The 18,120-nt window shown below is 45.4% G+C and overlaps 1 protein-coding gene across 10 annotated transcripts in view; it reads left to right on the forward strand.

Moving 5' to 3' along the window:
- The window catches only part of ADGRB1 (adhesion G protein-coupled receptor B1), a 284,922-nt gene that overhangs the window by 228,615 nt on the left and 38,187 nt on the right, over positions 1–18,120 (forward strand). For all 10 annotated transcript variants that reach the window (XM_052787759.1, XM_052787756.1, XM_052787762.1 and 7 more), the window contains 3 exons: positions 3,211–3,280; positions 11,069–11,135; positions 15,842–15,927. In XM_052787759.1, coding sequence (XP_052643719.1) covers positions 3,211–3,280; positions 11,069–11,135; positions 15,842–15,927 — 223 coding nt within the window. The remainder of the gene's footprint in view (positions 1–3,210; positions 3,281–11,068; positions 11,136–15,841; positions 15,928–18,120) is intronic.

Consider the following 18,120-nt stretch of genomic DNA (forward strand, 5'->3'; position numbering starts at 1 on the left):
TTTTCTGATTTATAAAGGCTGGGACAGATGGGCGTGTTAGCCAAGGGAATTTTGGATGGGCGACATTCACATTTGTAGTCTGTACAGATGAAAAAAAACCCCCACCCTACATGTGTAGAAGCATAATTTGCACTGCTAGTAAAATGTAGTCATCTCTGAGCTAGGATGTACTGCCTGATAAATGTGGCATAATAACCATTTGGAATAGGTTAGGACAAGAATGAAGAACACTCTTGCCTATTAAGGCAGCAAGAGAATTTCCGATATTTAGCATCCTGCTAGACTTTAGCTGTAGAGCTGGGATTAATGGCACTTCTAAGAGGAAAGAGGCCAAAAATATGTTTTAAAGAGCGTAATCTGAAATAATTAGCCCAATTCTCTTTGTCATGGGCTGATTCTCCCCCTTTTCCCCCTTTGCGTATTAGCATTTCTCTAAGCCCTTGTTCTAGATGTCTTTGCCAAGTTCTCAGCTGCTGTCAGCTGTAGCTCGTTGAAGCTACAGTGGGTTTCATCAGCAGTGAGGTTTATTCCCTGTTTTTTTGTTCTCCTCTTGGGTATGCAACTTTGCCTTTCCAGAAAATAGTTTTTAGCAGTTAGAATTTTTTTTATTATTATTTAGAACAGACAGACAAACTGTTCCCTAGAAACAATTCAGTCATCATATTTAGCCCCAGTAAAGAAGAAATAATTTTGTCAGTCTTTTACGACCATGTCATAGTTTCTACAACTGGATTTTTAATTCTGCCATAAGTCAGGCTCTGAGTGGGTCTTCAGTTGTTCAGAACAGTTATGGCTCTCGGTAGTTATTAGCAAAAAAACCTTCTCTAGTGGGACATGATGAACACATGACCTGATTCTCCTCTGACCTGGCAGTCCAAAACTCTTCAAAACAGGTTTCTAATGCATTTATTTGGAATTGTGAATATAGAATTCACTTTCTGCAGAAAGCCCCCAAATACTTGCCAGCGTCTATGTAGCATGAGTGCCCGCCTAGGAGGCTGATACAAATCACACACAGTATATGGAACAGACCAGTTAGGAATAACTTTCTTTCAAATAATCAAAAAACAGATTAAAAGTGGGGTTTTTTTCCCAATCTAATCACATCTCACTGTGATTAGACCATTAACAGCTCTCCCAAGGCGGAGGAGTACAGCACCCCTCATTATGATGCTCTTTGGCTTAGCTACCATGACATAGCTACCACCTTCAGTAAACGCTGCTTGTACAGATCCATTTTCAGCAAAAGCTGGGGCTCCTACCCAGGCTTAGTACATGCCAGTCCCTGTAAGCTGATGAGTTCACAGCCTGAGTCTGTATTTTTGCATAATTATCACATCTAAGAGGAGCACTTTGCGAAGAACAAGTTGCTATTTTTGGTGGAGTCTTAGCCAACTTTCCTCTTTCACAGGGCCTCTTGCATCAAGTTATACTCCTGAAAAAGTCCTTTCACATGTGGTTTCTTGGTGTGCTTGCCGTGGGATGCCATATTGATGGCATCGTAGTGAATGCAGCAGATATCCAGATGAGGTGTGAAGGAGGCTCAGCAAGAGGAGCAATAGTCAATTCAGGAAAAAAAAAAGAAAAGAAAACAAAAAGAGGCATCTTTTAAACCTAATTCCTATTGGGTTTGGACTGATAAATGTGAGCCATGCTTGGAAATCTCATATGGGAAGAGAAACACTTCCCTTTATCATAACTCTCAAATGCTGCATATTCCAGCCAACTTGGCCTTACACTTCCCAGCTGGCTGCGGATCCTCACTATTAATCAATCTTGCGATGATTTGTATTGCTGAGTGACCACCTTGCCAGCAGGGTTATTGTTTGGACGCTGTGTCTGCACATCCCTTTGATCTACAGCATCTTCTGCAGCCACCTGCTGTGACCTCTACAGCACACAAATTAAGGTCTTGTCAAGAAGCAGTAATCCTAGCTGGCTACTGATCCTGCTAATTCTTAATGGGATTTGCCAATCTTTAGCGTTGAGACAGCTTAATTGATCATGTTACAAGGAGGAGGGCTATAAAAAGCCACATGGATACCTCTGTAGCTGAAGAACCAGATGTTACTAGCCAATATCCAGGCATTTTAGTGACAGGGGAGAGCTGCGCTGGGGCTAGTGAACCAGAAAAGTACCCAATCTCTTCCATAGATCCTTGAGCAGTTTATTGTGGCAGGGATAAGAAGGATTAGAAGACTATTAGTAAGATACAGTGTCTTTTGCTAGTTCTGATTGTGCCTACATGTTCAAGGACCCAACAGTTGCAGAACTTTTTGTGAGTTTTAGGCCAATAACCAGCATGTTGCACAATAACCAGCAGGTTTTCTTTGTACTCCTTACTCTAATTTTATGGGAGCTTCTGGCAGTAAGATCAAGGCCGTAGCTTGACCCCCTTATGCACCTGAAATGACATCCCATGCTGGTACTGTTAGCTCACCACGCTCTGAAGACAAATTGTACTTTGTACATTGTGACATCCCAGCAACAGAGTAACTTGCTCATCGTTTACAACACTTGTAATGAAGTGTGTCTTCTTGAGGACAGCTGGTTTCTCTTAGTTTATTCCCCTTTTAGGTACAAAAAGGCAGCAGGTCTGGCAAGAGAAGTATCCTGGTTTGCAGAAAGACATGTTCTGATGCTCTTTTCCATTGCTGTTTAGAGGGACCTGCTCTATGATAGATCATGGCCCAGCACTGAGGGAACCTGATTGGAATAGGTGGAACTCAGTTTCCATTTCCTTTTCTGTCTCATTTGGGGTGAGGTTTGAACCTGGGTTGTTCGTCATATATGATGTTAAGAGCAAACATAGCCCTTAATCTCCTCCTTGCTAGCTTCTTTGAGTTGGGTTGTGGCTGAATATTCCGTCTTCAGGAGACACTTTTATATATTCCTGGCCAGCCTGTGTACCCAAGAATAAAATAAATATATTTTATGCATCTGCATGTACTGTCAGTCCCCACACAACTGCTGAGACCACAGCAGGATATGAGCTGATTACAGCTGATGGCATTTACTTCATTAGCAGAGGTAACAAGGGTTCATGCTTTTGGCTCTGAAGGTCCTGAATTCAGTCTCTGCCAAAGACCCAGGCTGGGACAGATGGTGCTAGAATAACACTGGGAAGAATGGGGTATATTATGCGGTTGAGTAGGAGAAGAGCTGCACATATGCTTAAATGACCAATTTTCTCTTGTTTCATTTCCACAGGGCTCCCCGCCTTGGTGGTTGCCATTTCCGTGGGATTTACTAAAGCCAAGGGGTACGGCACCGTGAACTAGTGAGTAAAGGAGCTCTTCTTCCTTTTTCTTCCTGTCTCACCCTCCATCCTTTTTGTCAAAATCCAGTCACTGACCCGCAGGAGCCAGGGTAGGAGCTAAATTCTGGTGTGCTGCCCATGGCAGAGGGAAGCAGGGATGATGGGAGAGGAAGGACCCGTCCTGCCTCCCTGCCTCCTCAAGCCATCAGCTGGCTGAGGTGCCTTGTGTATTCCTTTAAAAACAAGTTCATAGGGACTAGTTAGATTTAACTGTTGCATATATGACATCGCTTTGATCTAAGCACCTCCTACTTAGAGTTTTTTTAATTTATTTTTTAGGGGGAAATGTGGAATATTTAAAGTTTAGGATTTTTAAAAATAGATTTTGTGTTTATCTATTTAATGGTTTGCTTAATTGGTCCCAGCTTTTCAAAATAGCTGGGCTCAGTTTTAGGCACCAGAAAGACCATGAGTTTTCAAACCAAGGTTTTGAAAGCAATTTGAATTTGCCTGTTTTCCGAACTCCACAGGATTTACCTTTGGGAAGCTTTTATTTGCATGTAATGGGGGAAGGAAGGCAGGGTAGAAATAACGGAATAAGACTGTGCAGAGGTAAAAAATACGTTAAGGCAAGGCTGGAATCACTCAGAGCTGAGCATTAGTACAACTTAAAAAAAAAACCAACAGAAAAAGAAAATGTTATTTTTTCACTGTGTTGTGAAAAAGATAGCTTAGAAATTTTATGCATAGTGGCAGCCAAAGGATACCATTTTATGGAGCAATGAATAAGGCCCTTCCTTACTGCAACCCATCATTATCCAGAGCCTTCCTGGCCAGTGGTTTGCGTCCCACGTGGTGTATGCCATGTTTAAGACAAAAGCTGGAGATGTGGCCAACAACAGAGGGTTCAATTGGGTCCACTGAGAAAATGTCATTTGGAATCCCTGCTCTTTCTCAATTCCCACCATGTTTGGCACATCCACGACCAAATGGTTCAAAGTTTGCATTTTGATTGCAGGAGAGTATTAAAACAGCACAGCAGCATTCTCCGTTTGCTTTGCAGTCTAAATTACCGCAGTCTAAATTACTGTACAATACGGAGGGCTCAGAAAGGTGGCTTTGTCAAATGCAAATCCATAGATACAATTCCTGAAGCCTGTGCTGGCATCGGGATGATTTGGCTGTACCTGTCCTGACTTGCCTGCCCCAGCTTAGGTGACTTGGCTTCAGGGTGTCCTGGTGGAGAGGGATCCCGTGCTGGTTGTATGACTCAGAAGAGGACAACACACAGCTTGGCTTTCAGAAGTACCGCTGAGATCCCAAATCTCCTTTAGCTTTTCTGTGGGTCTGCTGCTTCTGGCACTTTACTCCATGAGCACAATTCATAATGAACAAACATCAGAGGAATGGGAGGGAGGTCCTAAATATTTCTGCTTCCTTTCCTGTTTATAGACCGGTGGGAATTGGTGCAAAAAGCTCGGTAGCTCCTTCCCCATTAATGCTTAAGGGCCACTGCAGAGTTTTGTGGTCAACGTTGACCACACAAAAGAGCCTGGGCGGGGAAAGGAGGAACGTGCAGGGAAGCACACCCTATTTCACTGCCCTGGACCACTGCGTGCCAACATCTCCCCACCCCAGAGCAAAACCTTCCCAGACTGCAGCCAAAAGGGTGTCAACGCTTGACAAAACCTGCCGGACTCCTGCTTTGCTCTCGGATTGGCACACCGGCGAGGTAGCCAACAGGCTGAGCTGACTTTCCATCGTTCCCAGGGGACGCTTAACCACACCAGCTCTCCTCCTTTTGCTGCTAATTCTCCGACTCCTTTCAGCCCTAAAGACTCTGTCGCTCCTTGCATCCAAGGGCTGGATGCTGCCTGCCTCCCTGCCTGGCAGGTTGCCTTGGGGATGGCAGGGGATCCTGCGCTCCCAGCAGGAGCCACAGCCCGAGTGACACCGTTTCTTAACTCTGCTGTCAGGGTGCTTGTCACCAAAATAGCAGGGAGCACTTCGCACCCCGGCAAATCCACTTGGGTCCTCCTTTCGTCTCCCTTCCACTCCGCAGCCCCAGTACATGGTAAAGCTGGTGAGTCCCAGCAAAGTTGCGAGAGGACCAACAGTTCCTCTCAACCACCGAGAGCCCATCAGACATTCCTAACGCTGCCATCTTGTTATAATTCCTGCTGTTGCCTTTAGTGAGAGCCAGAGCTAAATAGAACTAACTTGCAGTCACGCACTCAAGCCAGCATCTCTGCCCCAAGCAGCGTGGATGTCCCCACGGGCGCTGGTTAAGTTGTCCTTGCCCTGCTTTCATGCAGCAAGGGGCAAGCGGGCGTACGCCGCTGTGCCAGGTGGATGGCGAGGTGGGTTCATGAGCCGTGATGCCGAGCGTAAAATGGTGCTGAGCATCGCTGTAACGAGAGTTATATTTGCACGTTGGTGCATTTTAAAACGTGAAACAAATATTCGTGTGGACCAAGCTAGGCAGGGTGCCCCGACACACTGCAGGGCATTCACGCTAATCCCTGTTTTCCTGCTCAAAAGGCATAAAAGCTCTCCTACATTTTATGTGTGGGGAGGCCCTTGGTTTTACTTCTCTTCTAGAGCAAAGTCAACATTACAGAGCAGTAATTTCAGAGCTGAACTCCAAAAACTTGAGGTTGTTCAGACCTAGATTTAGCACTGTCTAATACTAAAGGCATGTAAACAGAATACAGACTTGGATCAAAGCTTGTCCCAGGATGTTTGTTGGTTTCTGGCCATTGTAGAAATGTGTGAGGCAGTTGAAAATCTTGAAGCTACAGCTCGGGAACTATTTTAACTTTGTTTTTAGTTAGTATATGGGCATTTCAAATGAGCAGTGGCAGGCCTCCAAGGCACAATGTTTCCATCTTGCAGAAGGACGGAAAGACATTAGCCACAACATGTCCCTCCCTGTGAAGCAGGGGACAAGAGTTGACATGATGAACCATAAGGGACTTCACAGGGTCTTTCAAAGCTTCTTCCAACCCTGCAATTTCTGGATCCTAAGAGCAGTGCATTAGCACTCATTGATTTTCTTGTGGAGATGGGCATTAAGACAAAGCAGGGCTCTGGTATTTAGCTGAGCGCAGGATTTGACACTCAACATCAGTTTTTTTTCTCATCCCACTTACAGTGGTAAAAAACCCCTGACATCCATCTAGGGGACATGGTCATGAGAGCATTTTGGGGACAGCTGCAACTGTTGAAGGTTTTGCAGCACTAACTTTGGTGTTACAGACTTGCAGGGCAAAGCTGGTGGAAGGGACAGTGTGTGAAATGCATAACGTGTCTCTGTGCCATGATGACTGAAACCGTTTATCTGCAGGGTAATTCAAGGTGGCCAACTGCAGTGGAGCAAGTTAAGAGAGGAACCTTCAACAGGGTAGTCTACCTGGGCCCTAAGCAAGATTTCATCCAGCTTTGTCCTGTCTTTTTTTTTGTACGTGAGATGAAGCTATTCCGGAACGATAAAAACACGACTGAGCAGCAGTAGGGAGGCCTGTCTCATCAAGATGTGGTAGCAGCTGAAGGGTTGGCCGTGTCTCCAGGCTGTAATGCAGAGAGATCAGAGACAGTGCTAAGTGTGGGAAGGTTGTGGATAATATTTCATATTTACCCTTTAGCTGGCCAGACTGGGCCACCGAGTGGTAGGGGAGAGAGGTTCAAATTAAAAATTGAACACGTACTGCATTGAACTGTGTCTCTGTTGTTTTCGAAGTGGTGATTCCCCAGAAGCCATTCACTCAGAGGCCTTTATTGCTCAGGACACTTCTGGAGTGCTATGAACTCTCCATCTACAATGAGAGGAGGAGGATTTTTCCTTTTTCTTATCTGAACAGCATTTGGTAGGAGTTTTTGCAGTTGTTTGGAGAGCTGATAGAGTAGGGTACAGGCTGTACTTCCAGTCTCAAAGAAAGTCTTAGAGATAATGGGGGTCTAGAAGACCCACCACTGCTCACCTCCTTGTATTAGGCTGAATGCCTGAATAATAACTCTCCTTTTACCCAGTATTTTCCCCCTTTCACAAAAAAACAGGTCTTGATCTATGGTACCATAGGCACAAGCAAAACCACTTGTCATATCGACATGGTTTTCAGTTTTAACTCATGTTGCAGTTTGCAAATGCAAATCTGAGAAGGAAATGCCGTGACAGTGTGTTGATTCAGTAAGAAATGTAGAGAGAACATTGAGCCTTGGGTGAGCCATAACTCCCTGAGAAAGAGATTTGTGTTCATTTACTCATTTTTGACACAAATACAAAAAACCTGCAACATATATTACAAGTCCACATCTCATTTAGCTGACAAAGATTTTGCACCTAAACTCATTATACTGTAAAGGCTGCATTATGCCAAGGGATCCTGAGAGATTTCTGCAACCTCCTACGATCCCACTAGTTACCATTTGGGTTTTCTCTTATTGTAAGGAATTGCATGAGCTAGACTTAGAACAGGCAAAACCTAGGAGGAAGAACCCATGGATATGATGTATTCAAGAGCAAACTGAGGAAGTTGGGAACCAAGACCCCTCTTGAACGATCTGGATGTCTAAAGCGTGACAAACTGCCTCCTAAAGCTTGAACTGAGCAATTGAGGTTGTGCTACTGGTAGCTGGGAACTCCTATCCTTCCCTACAAGACAGCCCACAAAAAGTTTAATGAGAGCAGTTCCAGGACACAGAAAATTTCCAGGGGTCCTTGTGTGTCATTGCATCAGGGCTTCTGTCACCCGCAGGTATGTCAGCAGCTCCAATATTAATCTCTATATAAACACTGGTGGGACAGCCCTGATTCCCAGCTGTAGTCTTAGTTATACAAACATGTTGGCTGTTGCATTGGGGCTGCTTAATTTTTCACATGATCGAGGTGAGACCTGTTGCTGGCAGAGCTGTATGGTGTAGTCGAGAGGTTCTCAGTGGAAGTCAGCTTTTCGCAGGACCAAGACAAAAGCCATCCATCTCGTGTCTTTGCTGTGGCAGATTCACGGAAGGATCAGATGTTTTGCAAAGAGGTCTTTTGCATTGAACACAATAACTGCTGTCAATCGGGGAAGCACTGGTTAGAAGTAGTAGTCTGGAGCTGCTGAGCTTTGTTAACCCATTCACTTACTCCTTTCTAGTGGTAATTTTATTTAAGAGATCTCCGAAGAGATCCCTTGGCAAGTACTAGGGAACCTCTTAGCGAAATGCAAATATTTCTGTGCCTTGTAGGCACAAGGCTAAAAGCATCTCCACTAGACTAATATATTGCTGGAGTTTGCTGCCGGTTCCCCTTCTTGGATATCACTTCACACTTTCCCTTCCATTGCTGTCAACCACCACCTCCGACAGCCTTGGAAATGCTTCGATTAAACGCTGAGGCAGGGAGGTCAGGCAGTCAGAAGGGATAAGGACCAGTGCTCGGTGATGTGTGAACTCACCTTCAGAAAGCCTGGTGCTCAGAAGGGAAGAGGGGCTGCCAGGGACCTGCCATGAACGAGAGCCTTCCTTGTACCAAGTCCTCATCGCTAATTGGAGTGCAGGACTGTCAGCTCCTTTCTTTGGCTGAGCTGTTGGTTGGAAGAGACTCTGAGAAAAATGGTCTCAAAATTAGGATGGAGAGTTGGAGAAAAAGGTCTGGGCAAAGATTGGGATTTGGGGCCCCTCCTGGTTCCCCCTGCCCTCTCCTTGGATTTAGGGAGACCTCCAGTTATTGCAGCCCTCCAAAACTTCATTCTTATTCCCTCCCTCCCTTCCCAGCTGATTATTTATTTTATTCTTACAACTGCTCAGACAGTTTGTGACAGAGCGACTTGCTTTCAGGAAGAAATCAGAATTGATTAAATTAACACATTACAGGTTTAATTTAGAAATAAACAAGATGCAGGCCTCAGACAACACCAGAATGTCCTGCTTTCAATTTTCAACTTGAAATACTTTTTTTTTTTTTTCCCCCAAACGTTCTGTGTTTTGGGGCAAAAAATTAACACCTCTGCAAGTCAGAATTGATACAAAAACATATGAGGCTGATCAACAGAATTGAAAAGTTTCCAGGAAGGCTTTGTTTCCTGGGAGACTTTGAAAGGCAGCATCAGTTTGCTTCTGATGCAGAATGAAACCATATTGCTGAGAGTACAGGCACATAACTGAATTACTGCAGGGTTAGCTGGGTTAAGAGCTTTGAGAAAGTCATCGCTCCATTGTGGTTGTCTGCTCTTATCCTGTGGTAAAGGCACGGTAGTTTACTGCTGAAACAGGATTACTTCATCGCACATTTTCTCCAGGGTACTGCGGTGTCAAAGCAAGCAAACTTTCCGTGGGGTTGCTGACAGAGTGTAAATTTGCATCCTCTCTTGCCCTGAAGTACCTAGTTTATGTGTCCATGCTCTGTATTGCTGGATTCCCCACAAAATGGAAATTTCAGCTCCAGTGCTGCTGTAACTCTTCATGACTGTCGCAGAGTCACAGACCGGTTGAGGTGGGAAGGGATCTCTGGAGAACGTCTGGTCCAACCAACCCGCTGCTCAAGCAGGGTCACCTAGACTTGGCTGCCCAGGACCATGCCCAGACCGCTTTTGAATGTCTCCAAGGACGGAGACTCCACAACCCCCCTGCTCATCCTTTGCCAGTGCTCGGTCACTCTCACAGTGAAAAAGTGTTTCCTTCCTGACTTTACGGTCAAACCTGAAAATCCCTGTTGGCTATCCAGACAGCCGGTGATGCTTAGCTCTGAGGATGGGAGCGGGGTGAGATTTGCCCTGCCTCTCTTTGCTTTTTTTTTTTTTTTTTTACACCAAGTTTGTCAGTATGGGGATGTCAGTATACAGTGAGATCTGCATGTGAATATACGATGCAGTAGGAGCTCTGTAGGGACACCTGGAGCACATTCATACTGTTTACATGATAGATGGGATTTATCTCCCCAGTGATGTCTCCATCTGGGTTAGGTGCACCGCTTACTTGGATGGTGAAGATCTGGTCAAGGCAGTTGATGGAGTTCAGGATGAGATTCATCTGATTGAATGTAGATGCCTCATCCTGGACTCTTTTGATCGGATGTCTGCTGACTGGAAATGTCATCAAGAGTGACTGGCTCTGTGGCAGTCACCAATAGGGCAGACATCAGCACTTAGGCAGAAGAGCCCCCTCAGTTTGTGTAGGCATCAGGCAGTTTAGGAGCCTAAATTCCACATGTGGTCAGTGGAGAAAGGAGAAGTCCTTGTCAGGTTATGTGGCGTGAGGGAGAAGGAACAAGTTGGTTTCCACACACCTCACGTTCAGCTCATTCCTTAAGAGCATCCACTTAAGGAGTGTTGTGAATTCCCACCTCGCTGCTGTGTTGTAAAACTTCCCCATGGCAGCAAACTCAAAGGGAGGATCCAGGAGAAGAAATGTACTGCAATCCTGGACCTGGGCCCCCAGCAGGCATAGTGGTGAGCAAATGAGCGAGGAACAACTTCTACTGTTTCTACTCTTTCGCCTAAGTGAGTAGGACAAGAGCATCATCTTGCCAGCAAACTGATGCAACTGCTTCCAGGACCTGGCCTGAAACAGAGCGCTATCGTTAATTTTGCATGCATTCCTCTGTCGATAATCAAATGCCATTCTGCAGGCAGACCCCCAAGCAAATGAGCCTTTATGCAAGTTCGCGAGAAATGGGAAGCAAAACTTGCTTGCTGTAAGGTCCGAGACTTTTTTGCCGTGGGGTATCACCTCCCAGGATGAACTCTTCAGGCAAAGAGAAGAAGAAAACATGCGCCTGTCAGTGATGCTAGCCACGGGGTAACTTTCTTTTCTCTCTTCATTTTCCAGCTGCTGGCTGTCGTTAGAGGGAGGTCTTCTCTATGCCTTCGTGGGACCAGCGGCTGCTGTCGTTTTGGTATTTAAGCTTGGTTGAAAGCTTTTTTTTTCCCCTTATCTTATAGCACTTTCCTTGTTCTTTCAACCCAAGAATGTCCCTCTTTATTTCCACTCATGTTTTGTATAGCTTTCTCCTTCAGGAATAAAGAGCAAAGTGTTAGAAGACAGCAATCTGGGATGGGTTTGATTCTGAAATATAATATGCCTCAGCTCTCAGCCTTCCACCTCTGTCCACTCTGGAGTTTCCTAGACATCTGATTCATGCTTTACCTTGGTTTTGCCCTATCTGGATGGAAGTGCAGGATGATGGTGGAAAACTCTGACATTAACTCCTTCAGAAACTGCTGTTACTGGTTGTTTCAAATCAGGCTGTGCCTCCACAGACAGCATTTATTCCTGGTCTGTCCCAGATGGCCAGTGCATGTGGGCAGCTTCTTTGTTTGCAGGTGAAATGGAGGTCTTCAAATCAGTGCGGAGGGGGTCCTCTGTGATCCTAAAAATACCAAGTTTGCTTCTAGTTCAAAGAGATAGCATGGTTAAAGTGAACGTTCCTAAAGTCTGTCCCACCAGCTCATGCATGGTGGTAGTCTGTTCTACTGTCCCCTCACCCTTGGCTCCAACACAGCACCAAAGCCAGTCTTGGCCAGTTATTACTGGAGTTGAAGGTGTCACTCAAGAGATGATGTACTTTCACGAAGCTTCCCTGCTGTTTGAAGCCTCACTGGCCATGAGAAATCTGGACTGTCAGGGTTCAAAGAATTTGAGAACTGCTGGTCCTCTAGGAAATCCCTTCTGCAGCAATTTCAGATGGGTTTAACAACACATTTGAGCCCCCATATGTAAGTCACAGTTTGCAGTTTCTCTCCAGCCCAGTGTTTCATCCAGTGGAGGAGCTGTATGTCCTCTAAGGCTCAAGTGCCCTGGAGGATCCCACAGGAATTGGATTGTTGACACTTGCAATTTCTTGCAATTTCTTTTTCCGATCAGGCTTTTTTTTTCATGTAGTGCCTGGGGGGTTAACTGCCCCGCAGAAAGAGCAGGCTTACAGGAGAATAACTACACAAAAGCTCTTGCTGCCTTTATTCTCACTGCTGTCATTGCACATCAAACCACCTTGGTGCCATCGTTTCATCAGGTTGACAGAGACAAGCCAGCAGTTGCCCCTCCTCTATAATAAAGCTAAGCTTGTATCAGTTAGGGTCTTTCTTTAGCGTACGGCTGCGACACATAGTTGAGCCTTCAGATAGCAGTCAGCAAAGAGTGGGGATAAGCAGATATTCATGCCAGCCAGTCATTAGGTCTCTGTAGACACAGGATAGTTGGATTTCCCTCAGTAACATAGCTGATGGGGGTCAGGGTCTTCTTTATAGCCAGGATAATTGACAGGAGCATTAAGTGGCTTAGTGCTTTCAGATGAACTAGCTCTTTGCCCCAACAACATACCAGCTGATAGCTCTAGCTAAATGGCTTGAATGATCAATAGACAGCAGTGATTAGGAGGGAGGGAGCTTTGATAGTGCCCAGAGAAGGGGCAGTCAATCTGCTGCCTCAAGCCGTCTTGCTTTTGTTGTGCCAACAAGGGAAGTAATCCTTTGGCTTTCCTTAGCATTTCTAAAGTGTGAGAAAAACACGTGAAGCCTGCTTCCATTTAGCATCTCGGTTTTCACTCACCATGGAAGCTGGAAATGGAGATGTCCTTACAGAGAGGTCAATACCTGCAAATGGTGGTTTATACAGCTGATCTTAAGAAGTGTGACTCATTTCTTGGCGTGTCTGTCTCTATTCGGTACCTAGAGAGAGAACCTACACACGTAGTTTAGACTACCTGACTCATTGCTGGCTAAAGTGAGAAGTGAACGCTGCCCGAGTTGGTATATATACTGAGGAACTTGGGGAAGAAGAAGCAGCAGCATTAAAAACCTTTTTATAAATGGGAACCTGGGAAGCAGATAAGCTCGATAAGTTGCCCAAATTCACACTATGACTTTTAGCAGAGCCAGAAGTTGAACAGACAGTTTTCAAGCGTGCAATGTCCACAAGACTGGACAGCTGTCTGTTCTCCGGGTAATTTGTCCTGATTTCAGGTTGACTGTGTCAGCGATGAAGGGACAGTCCACCTGGCTTAACATAAAGACAGTCAGCCTCTTGCAGGGCTGTACAGGGGATATGCAGCTGTGCTGCTCTCAGGACAGGTTTGCTCCAGAGACAATACAGCTGCTGTTGTGCAGGGATGCACAGATCAAGGTGGGACTTGACTCTGTGCCTGAGCTCTTTCTCACCCAAAACTCTGATGAGTATGATACATAGATGCCCAAGTGACTTTGCACACAGCTGACCTGGCTACAGCTCAGCTTGTTACCTCTGTCTTAGCCCTGGCCAGGCTAGACTTGTGCTTAATCCTCCCAAGCCATTCAAACATCTCTGTACTGCAGTTCTGCTATCAATATGACTTTTCTATTACCTGCAGTAACCTTCTTTCTCCACACCCTCCTTTATTATTCTTCACATTGGAAAAAGGCCTTTGGCTTGGAGGATACTCAAAATAATATTCTTAAGATGGTTGGCCTGCAGCTTCAGCAAGATGTGCAACTTGCAGTCGGTCCACTAACACTGAACGGCTGCAGAGATTTGACCTTTAGTCTTAAAAATCCTAGCAACCTGAAACGCAGAGCTGTTGTAACCAGTTTTACTCACCAAGCTCAGGTGAAGCAGTCTGGTGATAATTGCGTGCAGGTTGAAGGCAACAGGTTACTGCAAGGAGAGGCTCATGACATGGTGAAGTCAGGACAGAAAGTCATCAGTCATCAGGTACTGGTTATCTCAAGGGCTGAATCTCAGACTTGTGTTTTTGCTTCTGGATAGCATAGGAAGTAAAGCTACACTGCATGTTATTAAGAGTGGCTGTGTTTAGAAGCATGTCCATGTTATATCCCTGATTTTGTAAAGAAACGGACCCAGGATCAGAGCAGGATGTTGATCATGATGATCAATGTACTGGACAAAATAGCTTTTATTTATTAAAACAATTGCAGAGCCGCACTTTGTCATCTCCCCTGCTATATATGAACGAGAGCACACGCTGTGTTGTGGCCAGCCCCAGGAGCGATCCAGCCTGCCACGCTTCAACCCCATCTTTCCTACTGCCTTGCTGCACTTAAAGGAAAGTCTCGCTTGCACTCACCAGCCTCCAGCACAGTGAAGAAGGATCAGTGAATTGAGAGGGTTCTCTCTCTCCAAGCACATAACTAGGCTTTGATTTCCTGCTGATCCTTGGCTGAGTTACTGCATCTGACTTGCCAGTGTTGTTTCTCTAAAACACTACCATGGTGAGCTCTAGAAATGGACTTGCAGCTGTGGAAAGTAGTCCACTGACCCAGCAGCTGATGCAAAAGAAAATGAGTGCTATTTGTGAGATCTTCCATTTTATTCCCAGCTGTGGACTCCACATCAGTGAGCTGGGTTGTGTCCTGCTGAAACCAGCAATCCGAACTGAGAAAGATTGCTCATTCTTGAGGATTATTTAGGCAATTAGATGGAGGCTTGGTGTAAGCAGATATCTCCCTTCCTTTGGGCTAGGTGTTGTCCTAGGTGTCTTTTAGGACCACTTCTCAAGGGTCTATTAAACTCACCAAGGCTCTCAGCTAACATGTAAAGTTGCACATCTCTGAATTTGGCCTTAAACATTTCCTTGCAAGCCCCCACATGCAAAAGAGCATCTAGCACATCGTTTTACCAACACCAGATGTTTCACTGACAGCAAAACCAGGAGAGTGTCACTTTTTTCCACCATCAGTGCTGTGCCTCCGTGAAGAGGGTAGTGCTCATGTGTCACTAATATGTTCGCATTCAGAGGTTGCTGAGGTTTGGATGAGGTTTGTAAAACAGATGCAGCTGGCAGCAGCGAATGCAGTCGGAAAGGCACGGTGAGGAGTTTAGGATCACTTTGCAAGACCTCAGCTCTGTACCGCCTGTATTTCGCTGTGAATATTTATGCCTGATTGATACAGACATCCATGCTCTCACCCTAACAAAGCAGACCAAAGGACTGTATGCAGTTGTCCTGCCCACCGATTTTTTTGGAGATGACATGATGGCTAATCTATATGCTGTGCCATCTGCAGCATCTCCCAAGAGATTCCACCATAGTAGCTGATGTTTCTACTTGCTCCAGTGCCCCTCCACCTCTTATTTTGAGAGCAGCGGTGCTGGTTCACCGAGCAAGAACTATGACAAGCTGTCTGCACCGCACCGCCCCATCCTCTTAATGCTGCTGCTTTGGTAGCACAGACTTCAGAAGGCACTTTTGAAAGTAGTGTCAACCCACTGCTCTCCCCTATATTGGCCACTTTCTATTTGTATTACCCTGAAAAATTGTTCTTGTGCCTGGAGTTTGCCTCGCTAGACCTCAAGCATACGTTGGGCTTCAAACAGCCCTGCAGCAATCTGAGAACTTTATGGTCTTGTCCTGGTTCATGGAGACCTCTCTGATCTGCTGCCAGCTGCATTCTGCTCTCCTGAACTCACCGATGCATGGCCAGGGGAGGTGGGACAGGGTGGAGAGGGAACACAAAGGGTGGTGGCCTGCAGAAGTGTGACCATGCTACCCGGCTTCGGGAGAAATGGGAAGGACTTAGCTTGCCAAATGTTGCGTTTTTTCCTTCTGTGCTACCAAGTTTGACCTGACCCACTTAAGAACAAAATTGTGTGTTGTTTCTCTTTCGACAGGTGAACATGGTTATTGGCATTCTGGTTTTTAACAAACTTGTATCCAAAGATGGAATAACAGATAAGAAACTGAAGGAACGGGCAGGGTATGCCTTATCAATACATCTAAGTAAAGAATGAAAAAAAAAACCAAACCACCCAAGGTTGTGATCAATAACCAGGCAAGGAATGCAGAGAGATTGGAGATGCAAACAAAAAGCAAAAGCAGATGTAAACAAAAGGAAAGGAAAAAAACCAAACCACAGTTGGTTTAATCTCTTTGCCTTGTCATTCAGTGCAGCAGAGACAAAAGATCCAAGAAGCAGCCCTGTGTTACTATGGAGGAAGGTTAGAAGTTCATCTCTTTGTTAAAATGGCTTCAGCCCAGGCTGATGTATCCTCCCAAGGATTAGGGAGAGCAAAGTGACTCTTTTTGCTAACTCCTAGAGACAGCAGCTGGATCAGAGAGGGATTCTTCATTGCTGAGTGTGGCACGTGGCATGGGCTGTGTAACAGAGAAGTCATGTCTAATGGCTGGCACGTGGCTGAGGGAGAGAAAAGGTATGTGATACTTTTAAGGAAAGGGTCTTTGGAGGTCTAGCAGTGAACAGAGTAGTAGATGGATGGATGCGTAAAGAGGAGGACTGGTAAGTAAAGACACCCCTTCTGCAAAAAAAAATTCTGATGCCACCTGAGGTTCTTTACGTTCTCCACAGCCACCACCCCAACCTCCACCCCTGAAGCCTGGGGCTTGTGTTACCTGGTTTTCTTTGTAGTATAAATGGAAGAGCTGACTCCACAGTTCTTATCACCCTGGTCTCACTAGGGGCTGGCTGGGGCGGCAGCTATCGTGCAGGGCTCTCTGTTGGGTTAATTCCAAACTCTCTTGACAATGACTGTTTTGTCATTGGCTCCAGCAGGATGAGACCCCCCCTTCATCTTCTTTTCTAGAAATGAGTCTGTAGCCTGCTCAGACTTTACCCCTGAGCTATGCCATGCTCCAAGCAAAGGACAGAAATGGCACACTGACACTCTGAGTCAAATCAAATGCACAGGTCAGCCTGGCTGCTGATGTTAGTATGTTATTTTCCACTGCTTTACTTGGCTTGCTGTTGCTGTCAGAGAAACTATCTCCTTACCTGCTGCTAGGAAAGACAGGGTTGTGCGCCCTCACTTGTCCACTGATGGCATTCGATTTATCACTGCCGATAATGTTAGTATTCTTGAATGAAGACGTTGTTTACAAAGAGACAGGGAGAGCAAAAGGTGTTCTGGTGCCTCTTCACCATGGCTACAGGCAGAGCCTAAAACCTTAGGAGGCTGGTGGAGAAGATACAGAATATACCTTATCTATGAAAGCGGAGGGAGCATGGGTACCTGTCGCCTTGTTTGCTGCACTCCTAGGCTTCACAGAGAGCAGGACATGGTTTAGTGGGCATGGTGGTGGTGGGTTGACGGTTGGACTCGATGATCTTAAAGGTCTTTTCCAACCTAAATGATTCTATGATTCTATAAGCTGCTTTATTCACTGCAGTGCTGCAAATGCCTTGGGCCCTAAAATTGGGTCTCGGAGGGTAGAGGCAGAAAGTACAGACGAGGTTCAATATTCCTGTCATTGCACTATTGAGTAGTTTCTGGTGGAAGTGGTTTTTAATTGAGTGATGGCAGCAAAACTGAGGTTAGAAGCAAGCTCTTTTCCAGCCAGGGGAGAAACACAGGAACCTGTTAAGGTTCATGTTTTATCAGCAGTGTTGACATGGTCCCTCAGTGCAGCAAAGAGGGGAATCTCGATGCCTGAGCAGTGCCATGGTCATGATAATAAGAGGAAACTTAAGCACGTTTGGATGATCAGAGGTATCGGTTGCTGCTGGGTTGAATAGGTACACAAAGAAATGACCTTGGTGCACTGCTTAAAGCAGCTGCTAACAAGTGAGTGCTTTATTCTGGATGATGCCTTCTTTGCAAAGAGAGAACTCAAGAAAATACCCGAACTGCAGGCAGAGACTGTAGCAGGATAATTGCACTTGAAAGTCAGAACTGAAATAAATGGTTTATTGGATTAGCAGAGCAGCGAGTTACTGTCTCTCAGTCTCTCCCTCTCTAATCTAAACTGCATACAGAATGACCTTATTTAATACATAGCAGCTGGTTATTGATCACATTCATAGTCGTACTTTGAAAACAAAACCTACAAAGTAAAAAAAAAAAAAAAGTCATTTTTCTGATGTTCTTTGTTTTTTCTTTCTTTTCTCTTTTTCCCCCCTCTTTCGTGTCCGTGTGTGTGTGTGCAGCACTTTTAA

The sequence above is a fragment of the Harpia harpyja genome, chromosome 5, assembly GCF_026419915.1.
Source record: "Harpia harpyja isolate bHarHar1 chromosome 5, bHarHar1 primary haplotype, whole genome shotgun sequence".
Lineage (NCBI taxonomy): Eukaryota > Metazoa > Chordata > Aves > Accipitriformes > Accipitridae > Harpia > Harpia harpyja.